Source organism: Lonchura striata, chromosome 5 (assembly GCF_046129695.1).
Source record: "Lonchura striata isolate bLonStr1 chromosome 5, bLonStr1.mat, whole genome shotgun sequence".
In the NCBI taxonomy this organism is placed as follows: Eukaryota; Metazoa; Chordata; class Aves; order Passeriformes; family Estrildidae; genus Lonchura; species Lonchura striata.
The window spans coordinates 12814462-12834164 of record NC_134607.1 but is presented as its reverse complement, the minus strand read 5'-3'; the positions used below and the strand labels follow the sequence as shown (position 1 = coordinate 12834164).

Below are 19703 nucleotides of genomic sequence, written 5' to 3'. Positions count from 1 at the left end.
CTGATGGACATGATGAGATTAGATTCCAAAACACTTAGGGCTGTATACATTATTTCACTATGCTAAAGAAAATGGCAAATATCCTGAAGCAGGAACTATTTATTTTCCTTACATTAAATGTCTGAACAAATTCTTGTACAATCCTTGATAGCCAGGCATAACATGAGGGCTTTTTAAAAATTTACTCAGTGCTTTTTCTGTGCATTATTTTTCTATAAACCATTTTCTGCTCAGTGTTTGCTTTATAATCATCACCCCTTTACTCACTTAGGTATAACATGGGGGAATATGTTCTAGTCCATGTCTTAGCAAGCAAGATCTGGATTTGCTTACAAGCTTTCAGACCTTGCTTTTCTGAATCAGACCAGGGGACCTAAAATAACAGGTATTAATAAGGCAAGCAGAACTGACTCAAAGCTCACAATGCCTCTTGCTCCATAGTCCAATTAAAGCCTCTTTGCTGATAGCAGAAGAGAATAACTCCATGATCACTTGTGTGCAGCACAGGGCTCCAGCAGGTACGATGGAGAGAAGATGGAGAGACATGTCAGGAGTAGCCAAACAACAAAGGAAACACAACATTTTGTTTACAAGCCATTCAAGTGACACTCGCTCACCCACTGAGATCAACCTGCATGTTTCCAATTTTGCTGAAGCAGGACAGGCTTAAGTGTATTTATCAGGGAATTCAGAAATACTGAACAATCAGTCTCAGCATAGCCAAAAGTAAAGGCATGAGCTAGGGATCAAGGAACACAGGTCAAGATTATCAAACTGTTATTACACTTTGAAGAGGAATAGTTTCTCAGGGCAGCTTCCAGATTACATCCAAGGTCAACTCAACACAATCATCAGGGCACAGCTTTTGCATAACATTGCTAATAAGGTTCCAGGATACCCAATGAGTTATTAGCGTCTTTACTGTGCTAGTGACAGCAAAATCAAAAGCTTTTTCTACCTCCAGTGGCCATCCTTCAAACATGATGCTGATGAGTGTTTTCAGGAGAAAGAACAAAAACAATTATCAGCATCAGGAAATAGTGAGAACCAATGAAAAAGTTACAGCCCTTGTAATACAATCAGGCATAACCTGTCAAAATTTACACAAAGTTAAGAAATATATTTTCATTCTCAGTGTAAATTTGTAGAGAAGTAGAGGAATGTATGGAGGAAAAAGCCCTCTGTATTTTTTCAGGTTATATCATCTTTTAACAGCTCTCAATTAGAAGTGAGGTTGATCTTAACAGTACGTTAAAAACACCTTCCCTTTTCTTCATAAAGCATTTACAGCATGAATTTATATGACCAGCAGAAAGCAACACTAGAGGCCTGAAATCATCACCTCCCACTTTAAAATATAGTCTGATCTATGGAATTTGCCTAAAACTTGAAATTTGTGCTCACCTCTGGGTCCTGCTATAGCTTAGTTCATTTGGTCTCTCCCTAGTCCCACAGGGTCAGACATACTTTTGAGAGGTCATAGGCCACTTTATTTTAAGCAGTTCAATGAAAAAGGAATAATTTTTAGCTCCCTATGGATTTTCATGCTTTCAAAAGGTCAAAGGCTCTGCAGAGCCCAGTTTGTCTTCTGGGCTGGAACAGTGAAGGCACATCAGTTTCTGTAGCCAGAGGGGCGCAGAGCAGCGGGGCTGTCACTGAACTAAGCTGTGCTCAGATCCACACATGCAGATGCATTGATCACAAGCGGCTTTGAACACTCTCCTGACCTAAGCTGAAACAGTGCAAGGCCTCACTGCTCTGTTCCAAAGGCAGAACAGCCTTCTCTCCTGCACAGACTGCTGACAGGACCTGCTGCCCAGCCCAGTGAGACGGGAGGGAAGGTGCAAGGCAGCCACTGCTGTGTCTGTATGCAAGGCAAGGGAGCAGCCCCAGCCTGGTGCCTGTCCCCTGGACTTCTGTGTCAGTACCACTGGGTGCTTCTGGAAAAGACTGGGAATGACAGGGAAAAGACCTAGCTCTGACAATTACTCAGCCTCTCAGTGAGAGTTGTGGTGTGACTTGCTACGAGCATCACCCAGAAACATCCATAACCGTCACCCGCAGGAAGAGCTCAGAAATGGAGCCCAGCAAAGGTAGAACCATGCTCTTCATAAGTTCTGCTTCAATGTAATGGTTCAACAGATGATTAAAAAAAAAAATAATAAAGCCCAAGACATACTGAAGAACCAGTGATATGAAAATCCTACTTTGGAAATTTCTAATTATTTAAGAATTGGTTGCATCCAGTGAAACTTTTCTTTGTGTATTATTAAAGAGCAGAACCAGACACACAAACTGGCAGATGTGTCTGGTTCATGTCTGGGTGATGGAAGGAGGGAATGAACCACTGTTTAAAACCTGTTAAAACCCTCTTTTAAACACACTCTTTAAATTCACATCAGAGCCCAGAAGTGCTAGCTGTGTACCATGGAAAATGACTTGAGTAACTAAGATGAACTGAGGGAAACCCATAAGCAGCAGCCTGAACACAAGCTGTGATCTGTCTCAGTCTCTTTTTTCAATACATATTGAAATGTGAAAGTAAAGGTAAACATTTCCAAAGGGAACTCTCAGCCAGGACTGAATTTACTTCAAGAGCTGTTTACCAGAAGTATTTCCAGGGTTTTATCAGTAGTTACTCCTCTCAAATACCTCACTGCATTTTCCCTAGATTAGCTCCTGCTTTTTTGTACTGCTCAGTTCCTCATATTGCCATATCCTCTGTACAAGGACTGTTAAGTGCACACTCAAAATTTAGCAGAATTAGACCTTCTGAAAGTTAATAATGTATTTCCACATTTATTTTTTTCTCTTTTTCTTTCACTCTAAGATTTCAGTACAGGAAAAACATCAAAAATACTCAAACATTATCATATTCATGGCCACCAAAAGGCTAGAAGATTCAATTTTGCTTCAGCTTCTTCTTTCTTTTTCCCCCTATCTGTCAAATACTTGCATGCAACAGCCTGATGTGTCAAAAGGAAAACAAAGCAGCAGCAGTGCTGATTTTATCCTAGGGACAATGAAATTGGAGATCAAGTTGATCTGGACATCAAGATTTATATCCCATATTAAAAAAAAAAAAAACATAAGCTGAAACTGGAATATAATTTTTAAGCATGTAAAATATAGTAAACAATTTGAGTAAGTAAAGGGCAATGCTAGAATATGAACTGCTATAAACAAGAATTTATTTATGTCAGGAGGAAAGCATCACGCCCCTGAGATGGATAAAAGCTGTGTAATTGTCAAATGAGAAGTAGGATTAAATAAAAACTTTAAACAAGAACATCTATAAAAAAGCTAGTGATTTGTTTCACAGCTAAAAGTTGGTTCAGGTTGAATAAGGGAGGAATATATCATGGTTAATGATTTATAACAATTAGCATACAAGTTGTTTGGGTGAAAGGAGATTTATCAGATTTTTGCTGGCCCATATGAACGCAATATAAGTTGTAAACCATAGCTGCACATCCTGCCCAGACATCTCCATGCAGGTGTCAGCTTTTACCTACTGCTCTCCCTACTTGGACACACAGCACTGGATTTTGCAGAAAACCCCAGATGAAACTCCAGGATCACCCATTCAGTTGCACATGCTTATTCAGCGTTTGCACAAGCAAATGCTCACTTAGGTTCTTGAACTCAGGAGGCACCTGAGGCATTTAACAGAAGCAGGAATCTGGAATTCCTCTATTTCCTTCCCTTTGTGGCATGGACAGCAGTGATTTTAAAGAGCAGAAGCAGCAGACTGCCTTGTACAGCAAAACAACCCTTAACAATTAAATGCCCCAATATCTGTCACCACAGTGACACCAATCCTGTGTGTGAGACCTTCCTTTGTCATTGTCATGATTTAGCCACTGCTGTAGAAGCTGTGCATTCCCTTTGATGTTCTTTCAATTCACATTTTTCATCTAGCCAACTGCTCCTGAAGGGCATTGATGTGCCTTTTGTACAGATTCAGGAATTATCTTGATGACCATAATGAGGAGAAGCTTTCTGTTTATTTTTAAATACAAATTTAGATTGTGAAACAATTATACAATTCAATCTTAAAAAAATCTTTTGTGACCACATGTTTGCCTGCATAATCTCATCTAAACAGGGATTCTTGTTTAAAAGTGACTCAGACAATAAGGCCACACAAGGATAACAGCACTGTAAGACGTTTTCAATGGATAAAAATAACAATAATAAAATTACATACAAGTTCCGCTTTTGTGTGAGGTTTTATATTTGAGGGCATGTAATACAACTGAAATATTTTAAAAGGTCCACATAAAAAGCATTCATCATACAAAGAGTTATAGTAAAAGATTAAGCACATTTATTGGTAAGTAGAAAAACATTTCAACATACCAGATGAAGATAACCATATGCAAAAGACGTTTGCTTCAGTTCCTAATATAAGCCACCTAAATATAAATTTTACAAGCAACAGACAATGACAAACCAGCAAAAGATGATGAATTCCAAAACCCCCCCAAGCTCTCCACCAGTGCAAGTTTATCAGGGCAGCCTGAAAAACAGCTGCACACTTGCCAACACAGCCAGCCAGGGAAGCACACACATCTCATTTCCATTCTGGAAAGTTTCTGCTGTGGGAGCTGGGCACCTCACACATTGCCAAATTCAGCACATATGGCTAAAGGTGCTGGCACTCCTGCTAGAGAGGCTGGAAAGGAGCTGTACCAGCAGCAACCCCAGGAAGGTAACAGCTTTCAAAGGTGCTCCTCTGGCTGCTCGGTGGTCAGGCTCTGTGTGGGTAAGCTCACTTAGAGCACCAAGACATCAATTTGCATCTCGTGTCTATCAAACTTTATAGCTATACACCATTAAAGTGTCTCCACTGAGCAAAATATGCTTTCCTTGGTGTCCCAGAGATCATCACAAGCTGTTAAGGTCATGGCAAAGAGTCAGGAAAACACTGCTATCCAAAGATGGTCCCGCTCCCTTGCCTAGGCTTAGGTGAAGCACACCTTGCTGAGGGTGTCTTCAGGAGAGAACCTGCTCAGCCAACACCTGACAGAAATGCAACACACTGCAAAGACATTTATGAATACTTCCTGCTGCTTGCTGGAAGTCTTTCCCTAACCAGTGGTCTCGCAACATCATATTCTTCATCAAGAAATATCTTTGCTAAGTACAGGCTCTTCACGGGAATTGTACAAGCAGGAAAAGAAATTTCATTCCACAAGGTTATAGACAACGTCAATTATATATTGTCCAGCATTTTTGAAGGTGAAATCCAAGAATGGTCTCATTTTGTTTGGAGGCTGTCATTCAGCCAGGTGGACTGAAGAGCTGCTATGACATACAGACCCTCATGTTTCAGGAATTAGAAAGCATAGGAGAAAACAGGAATTGTCCTTGAGAGGAACAGCCCATCAAAACTCTGAAAAACACACAAAACATTCCTCCCTTTTGGCAATTCTGTCCCTTGGCCAGCAGCACATCCATTATTTTACTTCTAAAGGAGCTACAAAAAGTTCTTGGGGTATTTTCTAGTTTGAACAAGTCCATGGAGCATTGCCTTCAGAGTCAATGATTTTGTACACGTCAGCAAAGCCCGATGTTCCAGCAATTGTTTGTCAATGGCATGCACTGAATTAGTGGATGGTTTTTGGTGACAGTCAAACTCCAGTGAAGTAAATGGGAAGCCTGCCTGACTTAAAACCCAAGAATGTGGCATAATATAAACTATACATAAAGGAAACTAAAGGTGATATGTAATATGCTCAATTGAATTCCTAGATTTTCTAGATTATTTCCTTCCTAATGTCATTAAAAGATTCTGAAGAGCTCATGAACAGTAAGTTAAACATCACAAAGACTTATAGAAGGGTAAGGATACTTGTATCAAAAAGGACAATACAGAAATTACCTGCCATTTTGAAAATTTTCACTGCTTTTAAAAAATTGTTACTTTTGTGTGGCAGGAATGAGACTACAGTGGAAACATCACTACTTAAATACTCCTATTCGGCCTTTTACATTTTTTCTGTCTTTCCTAAACAGGTAAAAAAAGTGTAAGAAATCCAAACAAAACACACACAAATCCTACACGGAACCTGAGGTTTGATAAACAAGAATAATTGCCACCTGAAAAAAAACCTTGTTACCCTTGTTATTATTTAGAAAGCCTACACATAAAGAAAGGAAAACAATAATCAGAGCTGTCTAAAAAAATGGGATAAATAGTTTAATGTTTGGACTAACTCAATAAACCTGCCATCAATCAGAACCAAATCATACAACTAAAATTTCAAAATCACCTACACAGAAACATACAACCTATAAATTACAAGTGACTCTTTTCATGGAGTTGGATTAGTTTGTGTAACAGCTTGTCATTCCTTGCATTTTACACAGCTTACGCTCCTACTGCAAGTGCATATGAGTGTCCACATCTACTGCTGGTGTTCAGCTATCACTGGGAAGAAATCTGGTTTCAAAAGCAAAAGGCTCAGACTAGGAGACCAATATGTAGAGAATGAAGATAAAAAAAATATAAGGAGATAGAATGTGCACTGGGATTAATTACTTGGTTACAGAGTCCAGGTTTAGGAAAAGAAAGGTAACTGAGTAAAATTAAGAAGAGAAGTGGTCAGGAAGCTGAGTAAAGCAGAGCATTGAGGTCAAATGACAAAACAGGTGGGAAACATGAAACCTTTCTGGAAGGGAGACCGCAGTTAGGAGGGAAATGGAAAAGGGATGGGTCTTTTAGAATGTGTACTGGAACAAGGAGAATTACTTGGCAAGGATTATGAATTTAAAAAGCAAAAAAGAAATATGGGGGGAAATATGAGAGATCTCAGATCCCATAAAGAGATGGCAAACACCAACAAGCACAGACTGGATGAGGACTCTGGGGCCACTGGTACAAAGAGAAGCTGGGATTTGGTCAGGACTCTGAACCCAACAGCTTTGTTCCCACTAGTAATACATGTGTCAGTCTCTGCTTTACCAGTTTCATCTCCACAAAGCCTAGGAAATGACATGCCTATGTTAAAAACAAAAAAAAAAAAAAAAACAAACAAAAAAACCCCCAAAACACCTACTTTTTACATTTTCTTCTTTTCTAGTTAGTGAGTACTATCTTGGAATTGACTGCTAGGGATTTTCTTCTTTCCTTACAGTCTTTTTTACAGCATTTCTTGTAGTGGTGTGATGAAAAAATTGAGATGGCAGTTTATCCAAGGCCACATAGCTTGCCAATACCAGGACCAGAACACAAGTTAAGTGTGTTAAAGCCCATGCTTATTCATCCATCCTGTCCTTCTGTGCAGCTAGGGGTGCTGAGCATCACCCTGTCAGAAGCAGGGTTTCTGAGAACTTTGGGAAATGTCGAGCCTTAATTCCTCAGAATCACACAGCGATTCACAACCTTTCTGGAAGAAACCCTCAAAGATTTTTTTGGCACAATTTCCTTTCTTTTCATCCCTGACTCCAGTCCCTTTCAGCATCCTTCTTCCAGCCTCTGTCCCTCAGGCCTCGCCACTCAAACCCTGTGAGTGTGTGAGCTCCCCCGGCTCAGCAGTGCTGGCATCAGGCCCAAGGTGTGAGAGCTCTCAGAACTCATCAGCCCAGGTTGCCTTCTGCCCCTCACCCCCGAGCTGGCATCCTCTGCTCCCTCACCTGGCAACTGGCACACACCAGGGTGAGGGCAGTGATACAACAGAACCAAAAGCTTCTGTGCAGTGCTCTTCCTCACCCTCGCCCAGAAAAGCCAGCCTTTCTTTTCCCACCCCCCTCACTCCTCACTTTGCTCTCTAACACTTCCTGATTTCACACGAGAAAAATTGAGCCTTTTCCATGTGGTGACTCTAGATTTCCCTGATACAAAAAGTTTGTTATGCCAGTGTATAGAAATGTAATAGATAGTCACATCCTCGTGTCTATCTGTGTAATAGATAGACAGTCCAACGTAATAGATAGTCACAATAGTTTTTTTTAAAAATTAAAACAACTTTGTCTTTTTTAAAGACAGGAATCCCCTGCTCTCCAGGATTCTCCCATAATGACCAGGTAATAAAGCAGCCATACTTCCTGAAAGGCAAGCCCTTTTTCCATAGGCAGACACAAACATTGGCTGGCACAAGAACTGACAAGCAAGTAGAAATCCCATCTTTCTTTTCACAGAGTCCTATTTGAGGTTTAACAAATTAGCCTGAAGGTGATGTCCCATTATAAGCTCACATATGAACACAGGATATCTTTCTTTACATTTAACTAGCATACAACAGGATTTCCCTCCTGTAAGAATGACAAGGAAGGGAAAGCAGAGCTATCAAAGCGACAGAAGGAAGATTTCCCTGCTCTTTACCCAAAGCATAAACAGCCACCAGAGCTGCCTTCCCTGGAACGTGTTGTAAACCTTGGTTGGTCTTAACCTCATTATGTTATCACCGTTCTGTGACACTGACCAGGCTTGTGCCATTTGCAGTTGCCAGTAAAGTGACAGAAGCATTTTCCTCTCAGCTTCCTATCTTAGGCAGTCTATAGTTTTATTCCTAAATGTGTGTTATCTCTGTCCTAATACATAATTGCAGGGATAACAAGCAGAAAGCCTTGTATCAGTCACAGCCTCTGCTGCAGACTGACTTTAATTCCCCTCAAACCAGTTCCAATTTTTCTGGTTGCATTAACACACGACTGTGCTTTGTGCAGGGTTATACGTGAGCTTATTTTGTTTGTGAATTTAAATTACGTCTCAGCGAGTTCATTAATACAAAAGAAAGAAAAAAATGCACCTAAAACAACTGCTTTCCATCTGTGTAAAGTTCAATAGTTTCTCAGTACTTTTTTTCCAGTAACAATAGTTTTTAGTTACTTTTTCAGTTACACTTCAAAAGTAACACATAAAAACTGCTGAAGCCAATTCCAAGCATTTTTTATGAGTACGTTATACTATTCTGGCATATTTCTTAAAGCCAGTGACAAAGACACTGCAGTGAGCATAAAAATAGGAAATGTGGGGTTTAGGATAAATGTTCATTTTGAAACTGAAAGGTCTTCACAGTCCAAGTTACTGTCCCTAGACTTGATAAAAAAGGCCTGAAGATTTATAGGAATTATTATTGTAGGAAGATAGATTGCAGAGAAACAGGCAGAATATCTATGTTGTGTTAAACCTAAACTCATAATACACAACAGCTATTCACAATTCCTGGCTAATGCAAAAGGGAAGGAATTATTTATTGGTCTCTTCTGTATGTAGTTTCAATGCTCACTGCTGAGGAATCATATCAAATAGGTCTTACAGCTAAAGACAAATGGAGACCTGGAAGAGGTTACTGGTGTTGTACATGGGGAAGGCACACAGAGCTGCATGTGCCCATGACTGGTCATGTGTGAAATCCACACAGAACAATTGTTTGTCCAAACATTATTTAGGCATCATTATTTTACTTTTACAGAGAAAAGGAAAGAAGGAACTCACATAATCCAGGATTCCTTTCTCTTCCCTCACCACCCTCTACTCCATTAGCTTGCTGAAGGCAATTGACTGAATTTTAACCTCAGTCACCAAGGAAAATGTTATTTGAAAAGTTATGATGAAACTTTGGAGAAGAAATACTTTGAGCCTAAGGCGAATCTGGCAGCTTATTGGAAAAGTGTTATGGCACTTTCAGAGCTTGTTAAACAGTTACTGCCCATCGTGTTTTCTGTAGATAGTTTCTTGTATCTCAAGAAGTTAGAGATGTCTCAGGAAACCAGGGATGTGGGAGCTACTGTGGTAGCTTTAACCCTAAAACAGCTAAATTGCAACATGAAACATGATTGTGAAATAGATGCTCACAGGTAGGAAAAAAAAACAAAGATGAAGTGAGTACATGAGCTTTTACAGGAACATATTAATAACCCCAGCTTCTTTCCAGCCCCTTCCATGTGCAGTTTGGCTCTTTGACAGTAAGGTCCCACCCTTGTACAGTTCCTGATGATGGAATAACTAACTCTCATCTACTCTTTCATTCCATTCCAAAACACAACTAACACATTTTTTCACCCTTATCTCACCCATTTGCCCCCTCTCCCCCTCCCTTTTGCTCTGGACTTGACTCACAGAATGCAGCACATGCTGTATACTCAGTAGTGTGCTCCTCAATAGCAGTGTACACGTGCCAAGGGATAAGTATGTAAACTGAGAAAGCAACAAAACTCACAAAACCCAACAACAGCAAACACAGACTAACAGGAGACCACAGCCTACTGAGCAGCCACAGCTCCAGGACTTCATCTATAATGTAGAAGGGTCTCGACTTCATGAGTCCACACTAAGTATCCCATTTTCCAGTTTTAATTATTTTTTCCATGAAGACCCAAAGAACAAAGTGGAGTCAAGCAGATTACTCAATTAACTTTCTTCTTCCCCTACTTCTGTGAAGCAGCTATTCAGGTAAATTAGCAATTCCTCCTGATCCTCAAGGCTGTAACATTTCCAAACTTTCCTGAGATGATAACTCTTGCTTGGTTAGGTATTTTTAAACTCCACCAACAAATAACACAAGACTTTTTACAGACATTCTAAATTATGCAAAAGACATCTTGGAAAAAAAATGCAGGATGGAAACTCAAATCACAACGTGCACATATTTCTTGATAGCAGAACAGTTTTAATACATCTCATTCAATTACAAAGATACTTCCAACCCAGTTTTAGCCAGCAGTCTCCTCACTGAATTGAGGCAAATACCCACAACCCAATTAAATTCAAATCAAATTGTGAGTCCCCTAACATTCAAATTTGCTCAATTTTCCTCTTTGAACCCCGCAAGTCAGAACATGCAATGAACATACCTGTTTTCCTCAGCAGGAGATCAACTGAATGTGGTTTTTATTAAATAAAATACAGTAATTTTTGAGAGGTGCCCTACTGAAATTTTTTAAGTATACACACCACAAATCAACGTTGTTAAACACTAAGTCACGCTAACAAAGAACAGCCAAAGAGGCACAAGACCAACTCGTGTACTGCACCTGTAGAGAATAGCTGACAATCACTTAACACCTCTGTTTCTCTTCTTGTACTTCTTTAAGGAGTTACAGTGCAAATGCACCACACTACAAGTTTTTTTACTACTCTTTTTTTTTTTTTAAGCATAGAAGTATTGTTTCAGCAATTCCTGAAGTTTGCAATGTGTTTTCTAAAACTTCAAGAGAGATTTAATCAGATGACTGACTTGCAAGAGCAGCATGAATCTTTTTTAATTACTGTGTCTGTCAGCCACCCCAGTTGTTGCTACTTTAGAAGTATGGCTTTTGTTCTCCTACACTGTTGCTCTAAAATTTCTTAGGTCTCAATAAATTTTATTCAGGAAATAGCAGCCCTGCTCCTAAATTCTGGGAGTAAGTTTTCATTCTGATTCAACCCGACAAGTAGGAGATTTATTCACATATTTGAGAGGGGAAAAAAAAAAAGTTTTCTGCTAATTCAGTGAACTATGTTCCAGAGCTGGTTTGTCTTTTGCCCTTACTGAACAGAATTCTCTGCTATGGCTTCATGCTAAGCCAAAAGTAAACACTCTTCCTTTTTATACAGACAGCTGAATCCCAAAGTACCAGCACTGGCATCAGTGGTGGCAGATGAAAAACTATATTCCCCCAACAAGAGGGAATGACTAAAAACCCAAAAACAACCAAAAAAATTAAGAAATCCCATCAAACCAAACAAAAACCACCAACTGCACAAATATTGTTCAGCCAAATCAATGCATGTGTCTGAACTGCAAGCATTAATCAGTCATCAAGCACTTGAGAGGAGGACAGCATCATTTTCACAATGGCACATGGTAAGAAAAAAGCCACTATAAAATCACTGATTAAAATATATCTCCCACAAATACCTGCAGGTTAAAATTTACCAAGCCCTTTTGCAGCATGCTGAAATTTATTAACCTCAACATCACATACAGCACCTGTGCAACTTTTTGGAATGTTCTTCTCTAAAACCAGCTCCACTGCGACAGGTAATAAAATGAATTGACAAGACATAGCAGTAAAAATCAATTTTTATCATGTTCTAAACTTTGGTGGATATATTTAAATTCCCTACCTTCACAAGTCTCCACGATCACTTTTCAAAAGGACTTTAAAAATAGAAAGACTAAACACCATCGAGGACTTACCAGATTGGAATTGGTGGCATTGGAATCATCTTCTGGAAAGGGGATATAGATAGCTAAGGCCACACAATTGGCAAAAATAGTCAGTAAAATAATTATTTCAAATGGTCTGAGGAATGGAGTTAAGGAAATTGTTCCAAAAATGAGCACCCAAAAATAAAAAGAAATTTTGAAAAAAAATATTTATAAGACCTCTGTTTAAAGAAAGCATTCCAAGCCTCTTATACTCTGAAAAGAAACATATGCCTTTTTAAGTGCTTTTAGGAACTCCCAGCCAAAATTCTTCCTAATATGTCAAAAGCAGTGTAGGCCAGTCACGTGCCAGAGTAAACAAAGGTTTCTTAAAAGTTTTTTCTTCTTTTACTTGTTTAGATTGCATTTTCCCAATTTTCCTTTGAGCATGGCTGCACTAGCTTTAATAAGAGAAACCTGTACTATAATGACTGCCCTTGCTCTTTTTATGATTATTTTTCCTTGGTTGTTCTTATCTGCATTTATAAATTCTCATAGTTTAAACAAACATTTTGAGGTTTCTTTTCTTTTGTTGTTGTTGCTGTATTTTTGCCCCCCTCTCTCAGTTTCTCATATCCTGGAGTTAAATGTGAGGGCTCAAGCAATAATAACCATGGTTAGAAGATCATTAAAAAAGGATAAATTTTGCTAAGGTAAAAAAAGTCTTTCTCCAAAATGTGCTTACACTGCACATTGCCACGTATATTTGTTTTGCCTTAAAATTATTTGAGGGAGTATTTCTTTTTCTCTTATTTGCATTTCATTTGGCATCAGAGGGAACACAAAAGTTCAGTATTTTAGGAACAGCAAGAAGCAGAGAGTCCCTTCTGACAAAGAAACTGTTCAGAGGCATTTCAACCTTGCATCAGCTTTGTTAGGGAAGAGAGAAACCAAACGTTTGGAATGTTCAACAAAGAAATCCTGCACAAGCTCAATGCCCCCCTGGCTGTCCACAGGAACCAAAGGGCATTTTTCTACTGCCCAGTCTCCTGGCACTGCACTTCATCTACTTCAATGGTCTCCCTAATCTCTGCTGCTGTGAAGTGTCTCCAAACTCAGACTAGAGACCAGATTTATGGTCTGTCTACATTTACTGGCCTGCAAGAATATCCTGGAGGCTACTTCTGGGATAACTCACCACTGCTCAGGAGGGGAATGAGGAGCAGGAGAGAATGCCAAGCATAACCTGTGCCACAAAGTGCATTTGAGCATGACTTTATCCACCATGGGACTGCCAAATGTCAGCACAGCATGTATGATTTTGGTCGGCAGACTGCTGTTCTCAGCAGGTTTGAGCAGAAAGAGCAGGAGATCTTTGAATGTTAAGCTGAGCTGCAAGATATATACAAATTCCAGGCACCTGACTGCTGTTTATACTCGCATACATTCTACATTTCACATACAGAAGAGTCCGAGGGCTCCAGGCTCACCAGACTACTGTGCTTAAGCCTCTGAATAATAGGAGACAAATGGTATCACAGAGGCAGAAGAGCAGATCAGGGCAGAAAGAGAAATCTACACGAGAAATCATAAGACTTCTCAGGTATGTACTACCCCAGGCTGTTTGTAGAATGTTTACTGCTTAAAGACCTGGATTTCCACAGAATTTCATTTTCTTAGTCAATTTTTTCCCCAAAATTTTTGTTTGTTTTGGCAGGATTATTATCCATTAATTTATCACTGTTTACACATATTTCCTTTCACTTCAATTCTCTTTTTGAACTGTAAACATTGAATTCTATAAAATCTACAAATTAAATTGTAGATTTAAATCTACAAATTAAAAACATTAAATTCTATAAAATCTACAAATACATTGTACAAGAGGCAGAAAATTAAACACACAGCTAAATCCTTACAAAATAAGGTAATTACTTAATTTCCCTTTTTCTTGAATGCAATTGCTCATTCGGGCTCTTAACACTGTAATATTTGGCTAAGAAACACTACTGAAGTACTATTTGATATTTGTTTAATATCTGTTATGATTTAGTTGTACAACAAATTAGGGTAATCTTTTCTCAGCAGTTTTTAGCAAGTAGGAGAAGTCAGAATATAGAATTAAACTAAACCTTGTCAAAACCCTTTGATATTGCTTGTTGTCATTGAAGTGTTTCATGTTTACAAACTCCAGATATCCAATGAGAGGTTCTGATGGAAAAAAAAATATACTTCCATCAACTCACCTAAAAACAAACAAAACCCCAAACTGCAAGCTTCAGCATCTTTGTGCTGCTTTAATTGTGCTGTTTGGTCATCTCTTGATCTCAGCTGGTTTACAGCACCTCATTCCCATCATTCATTGCTGATCTTATCCATCTACCAAATGTTGCTCTGAAGACATGTGGTGACTGGGGTGCTGCTAAATAAACCAATATTCAGTTTTATCCTGTTAGTCATCACCCATCATCTTATGCTTAAAGTATCAGACTTATGTCAGTAGCAAGAAAAAGTAGCAAACTTAATCAGGGGATTAAAAATTAGCATCTGAATAAAAAAGGAACAGGCAGGTAGTTTAAGGACATTAAAAGATTGACAGGAGCATTTTTAACAAGTTCTTAATCTGAAAAGTATGTCCATGTCAGCAATACCTGATATACTCATTTTCTGTTTTCACCCAGCATCTCACCAGACACCCAAGGGAATAATATTATCACATTGTCTTAAATGCCTTAATTCATTTTTTTTATCATATTAACTACTGCCAAGTTCTGTACTGCCTTTCCTTGACATGCTTATCTATCCCTAAAAACATTCTTTTTCTTCTGTATTTCCTGAAGAACCCCATTAGCTTGTGATTACTGTTCAGGGTTAATCCTGGTTTCTCTTTGAGGATGCAAAGAAGGCATACTTCATTTCAGTTTGAGTTTCACACCAAAGACTCAAATTCCAGCTCGCACTGATCAGACTTGGATGACTAAAAAGGCTTTGCTCTTTGCACACAATAAAGCAATGATCAGACTCTCCCTGACTTTCCAGGGAAGCAGCACCAGCCCCTTCACTCTGCAGCTCTGTGTCAGTGGTTCTCATCCATCATCTGTGACACCATCTGTCTCTTGTTCAGGCTGTCAAATCTGGCTCTGCACTGCATTTGGACATGTTACTTTAACTATATTTCTTTTTCCCTTCTTCTAGATAACCATTATCCCTTACCATACAATACTGAGTCTTACGATTTTAACCAGAATTTCAATACAATTAACAGTTCTCAGCCCAGTCTCAGGGTCTTACTGTATACCTTTGGGGAGTTTTATCTTGTCCTTTTACCCCATTCTTTTCTCCATACTGTAGAAAGTGTGATGTCACATGTTTAACAAAAAAGTGTATTATTCAAAGTAGCAGAGCTTTGGACTGGCGACACCTCTCAAAAACCAATAAAAATTTAAAAGGGAAAGCCAGGAGCTGCTATCAATCCCATAGATTGATAGCTCTGACCTCAAATACCTTGAATATCTCCCATGCATTACCTGGGCTGTACTTTTTTCAAAGAGCAGAATTCAACCACTAAGCCACATCAAGCTATTCAAGCTTCTAGTGGTCTCTCACACAGGGTGTAGTTAAGGTTTCCATTCTAATCCTCTTTCCTCACCTGCCCCCAGTTCAGCATAAACCACCTGAGGCAAGACATCAAAAATTATTCATGCATGCTAAGCTCCCAGTGGCTGAACTTTCAGTGTGAGGCACAGATTTCAACCCGATGTGTTGATTGTCGCACAATGCGTTGACTTCCACCCAATGCATTGACTTCCACCCACCCATGAACAGGAGCTGATGTGCACAAATGTGGATATCCTCAGTTCAAATCAGAGGGAAAAAGAGAAAGATTTTTTTCCCAGGCTTAGCCTGGCAGGAATTTTTCTCTTTTTCTCTCTGACTGAACTGCGAATACCCACACCCAAAGGCCCGTTTGGCTGGGCTAAAGGATATTTCCATTCGACGATGCTGATGCATGCCCTCCGGATGGGATTCTTCAGCGTGAGGCACAGCAGCGCCCGGGGAGGACGGGTGGCTGTGGTGGTGCCCTGCTTCTTCTGCTTGCCATACTGCTGCCGCTTCCTCTGCGTGGAGCTGGCCGTGGATATCGTGGCGTTGCCAGCACTGCCCATCAGCTTGGCTTGCCTGGCAGCATCGATGGCAGCCTGCCAGGACAGAGCTGCCCCCGGAGTGGGGATGTGCTCTGGGGCAAGCCCTGCAGCTGCATTGGCATTCATGTTGGCATGAGCTGGGCGGGGACTCCCATAGTTGGAACCTGCAGGGCAAAAAAATAAATTAAAAATGAAATAAAGCAGAGAAACTTGTGAAATGTTTTTTAAACTGTGGAAGAGATAGCTAGTGTTTTTTTAAAACCTTCAGTGTAGGGCACTGTAGATAATTCAAATTCTTTACTGTAAAGTAATACTACTATGCAATCCTTTGTCTTGCGAGAGACTCCCAATAAGACTGATGGATTCTGAGCTGTTAGAAGTGCCTCCAAACAATGCAGTCTCCAGGGATTCAGAGAAAAGAAACTATCCCTTCTTTTTTTTTTTTCTTACCCAAGTATTTTGCAATTTTGACTGTTTGAAAGCCCAAAAGGCGAGGCTAGTCCTCATCACTTTCTCACTGAGACATGCAGCACGATGCTATCTGCTACTGGCAAAGGACCCAAATGAAATTCCCAAGTCCTAGCATAAAAACCTTCATGTTTCTTGGAGATTCTTGGAGAAGGTAAGGTGAAATTTTGCCAATAAGCTTAATTCTCCCTGCAAACAGCACATATGTACAGGTCTGAGAACACCTGAGCAGAAGCTACAGCAAAGCAGAAACCAGCACACACAGACACAGCTGGTGGCTTTTGTGCTCTGTACATTCCTGTGCAGAGAGTTCAGGACAACCATACATTTGGAAATTTGCACTATCTTCACATCCTGATAAACTACTGAATGGAGAAACTTATTTTAAAAGCATAAAATAATAATAATGCTAAAACCTAGCAATCTCAAGTTTTGCAGCTTCTTCAGCCAAAAGTAAGTATATGAATTTGTCCAATCATAATAATGGAATATACACATCAGGTGACATGTGGCTGATATTGAAATGGTCTTAGCAGTACAAAAAATAAAGTCACTCTTTCAAGCCAGTGCAGATGTTCCAGCACTTCAGTAAAGACAGCTAAGTCACCTGTGCCCCTTTGGTGAAGCTTTTCCAGTGACCCAAATAAAAACCTCGATCACTTCAAGAGGAAACAATTTTGAAATTTCTGAACAGATTACTTTACTCTTTGGACTATGCTTCTGTTGAGTTCTGCAAGAACTCGTAAAATATCAACTGAATTTTATCCCAGACACTTTAGAGATTAAAATGTAAGCCCTGCTTAAAAAGTGCAACACAGAATCTACACAAAGTCACAACAGCAGTATTACATTTAAGAGACTATTTATTTTGTTGTGGACTTGTGAGTCTGCCTGTGGCCCATAATTTGAGGTACAGGTAAAAGAAAGCCTGAGAGGTCTACAGGCCTTATTCCTCCACAGTTGAGCTTCAAAACCCTGCCCACTCCTGAGACTGCCCATTCCTGACTCAGGAAGCACCTGAATGGTGCCTCTACTGACATCTGAGCAGCAGCCTGCACTTCAGAAAAAGTGCACACACAGGGGGCAGAGAGTGGAAACCCAGTCAAGGAGTTAGATCAGCTATTTCAAAGCAAGCTCAAAGCCTCCTGTTGACCATGTTCCACTTTAGATTAGTGTAGAAATATGGTGTTATTAAATAGGACAGATGGGCTCCTGCAGACTGTTAGACAAAGCAAAGGGAAGACCACTTGTAACACTGCTTCTTTTACAGTATCAGATGAAAGACATTTAAAACCAGGGACTTGGAAAGCTCTTCTTGAATTGAAATAATTACACAAGATGCATATTTCATAGCTGGATGTGCAGTGCCAAGGCAGCACAGCACTGACTGCACTACAAATGAATGAAAGCAGGTGGAATAAATACAATTACATTGACACAGAGTGCAACAGGATAAGCCTCTACCAAGAAAGCATTCAAGATTTGTAAATTCATCTCACTGGATCACAAGGAAGGACATGATAGAGTCAGATGTTATTTTATGTTAGGCATTGCCATAAGATTTTCAGGCTGTTATAGTCTCATTACAGAGCAGGGAAATCCAGAGTTTGTCTTTGCTCACTGAAAAACCTCCTAGCTGCAAACCAGGCAAAGGAAGCTGATGAGTAATGTGACTCTGATATGAGGAAGGGAAAGCTGAAAGAAACAAGAAATGGGAAATGGTTAATTCATAGCCCTCACATTTTGAAAATGAAGAAAAAGAACTTTCAGAATCCTACAGGCTAAGCAGATTTCCTCGATAAAGTAGGCAATCAAGTGGCAGACAAACTTAGTTTTCCAAGGCTAAGCAAATCGTACACTCATGGGATATGTATTTATTTTCAGACTTGTTCCAGATGCAGTTTTTCTCTTAGCATCTATTTGACCTCCCTAGCCTGAGCCATTCTGGAAAGGCAAAATAAATGGAAAATCACTCTAATTATTCTCCAACTCCAGCTCTTCTTTAATACTGACCCATTACAGTGGAGAAGAAAGATGTGTGTTTTCCAGTAAAAGCAAACTTGCTGATCCCTCTCCACAGTGGTCTTATCATGCTGACTAGACCATGTGGTCCTGTAAATAAACAGCTGCTGCTTCTTAATGAAGACTTTTCTGCAATTTGGGAATGTGTCAAGTTTCATCATTATTGCTTCTTAGTTAGGTTTCACATGAGGATCCAAGTCATGCATTTTGACTTTGATGTGCCAGCAAAGTTAAGGATCCAGCTTTTGGTTATTTTATTGGTTTTGCTTCTAATATGATCAGCAGTCCTGTAATAAAATGCTTTGTCTCAAATTAATTTCAAATGATGAGCCAGTAATGACAGACTTATATTAACAAATATTACAAATATTGATTACTGATAAGGATCTGTCTGTTTTATGAAGCTCTGAGGCTGCAGACAGGATCTGTAGCAAATGAGAAATGGCAGTGACAAAAGACTTGTTCTGGAAGTACTTTATAGAAATAGCTTGAATAAAAGAGAGAATCTCCCACAGCTACATTCAAGAATTGAGCAAAATATTTTCAAAGACAGCATAGCCAAAGTTTCAGGGAGAACGAAATTCCACCCTATAATCTAAATGCTTAAGGTTAATTCCTGGGAAGTAAGGAGTGCACAGCTCCTGTTGAACTTGTGAGGCACTGTGCTGAAATTTCACTGACAGCACTCATTTCTCCCCCACCACAGAACTGCTGCAACCTGGGAGCTGCAGTTACTGGATTTAATTTTTTTTTCTTTTTGCAGCATAGCAGTGAAACACTCCACTCAATTTTCCCGCTACAAATAAAATTTGATACTATCAAATACATCATTATTAAGCTGGATGTTGACTAGATCTAGGAAATGGAGATTGAGCCCCCACCCAAATGCAATAACTTACTAAGCACCATGATCCACAGCATCATCACCCTGCTAATCCCCACCACCCTTCAGCAACAATTTCTACTGTTGACTGTGTCCAGATGGTAC

The 19703-nt window shown here is 39.6% G+C and overlaps 1 protein-coding gene across 5 annotated transcripts in view; it reads right to left on the bottom strand.

The window, feature by feature from the left end:
* The window catches only part of CACNA1C (calcium voltage-gated channel subunit alpha1 C), a 414418-nt gene that overhangs the window by 370677 nt on the left and 24038 nt on the right, over window positions 1-19703 (bottom strand). For all 5 annotated transcript variants that reach the window (XM_021535026.3, XM_021535027.3, XM_021535028.3 and 2 more), the window contains exons 2-3: window positions 16068-16389; window positions 12132-12237 (exon numbers count right to left, since the gene is read on the bottom strand). In XM_021535026.3, coding sequence (XP_021390701.1) covers window positions 12132-12237; window positions 16068-16389 — 428 coding nt within the window. The remainder of the gene's footprint in view (window positions 1-12131; window positions 12238-16067; window positions 16390-19703) is intronic.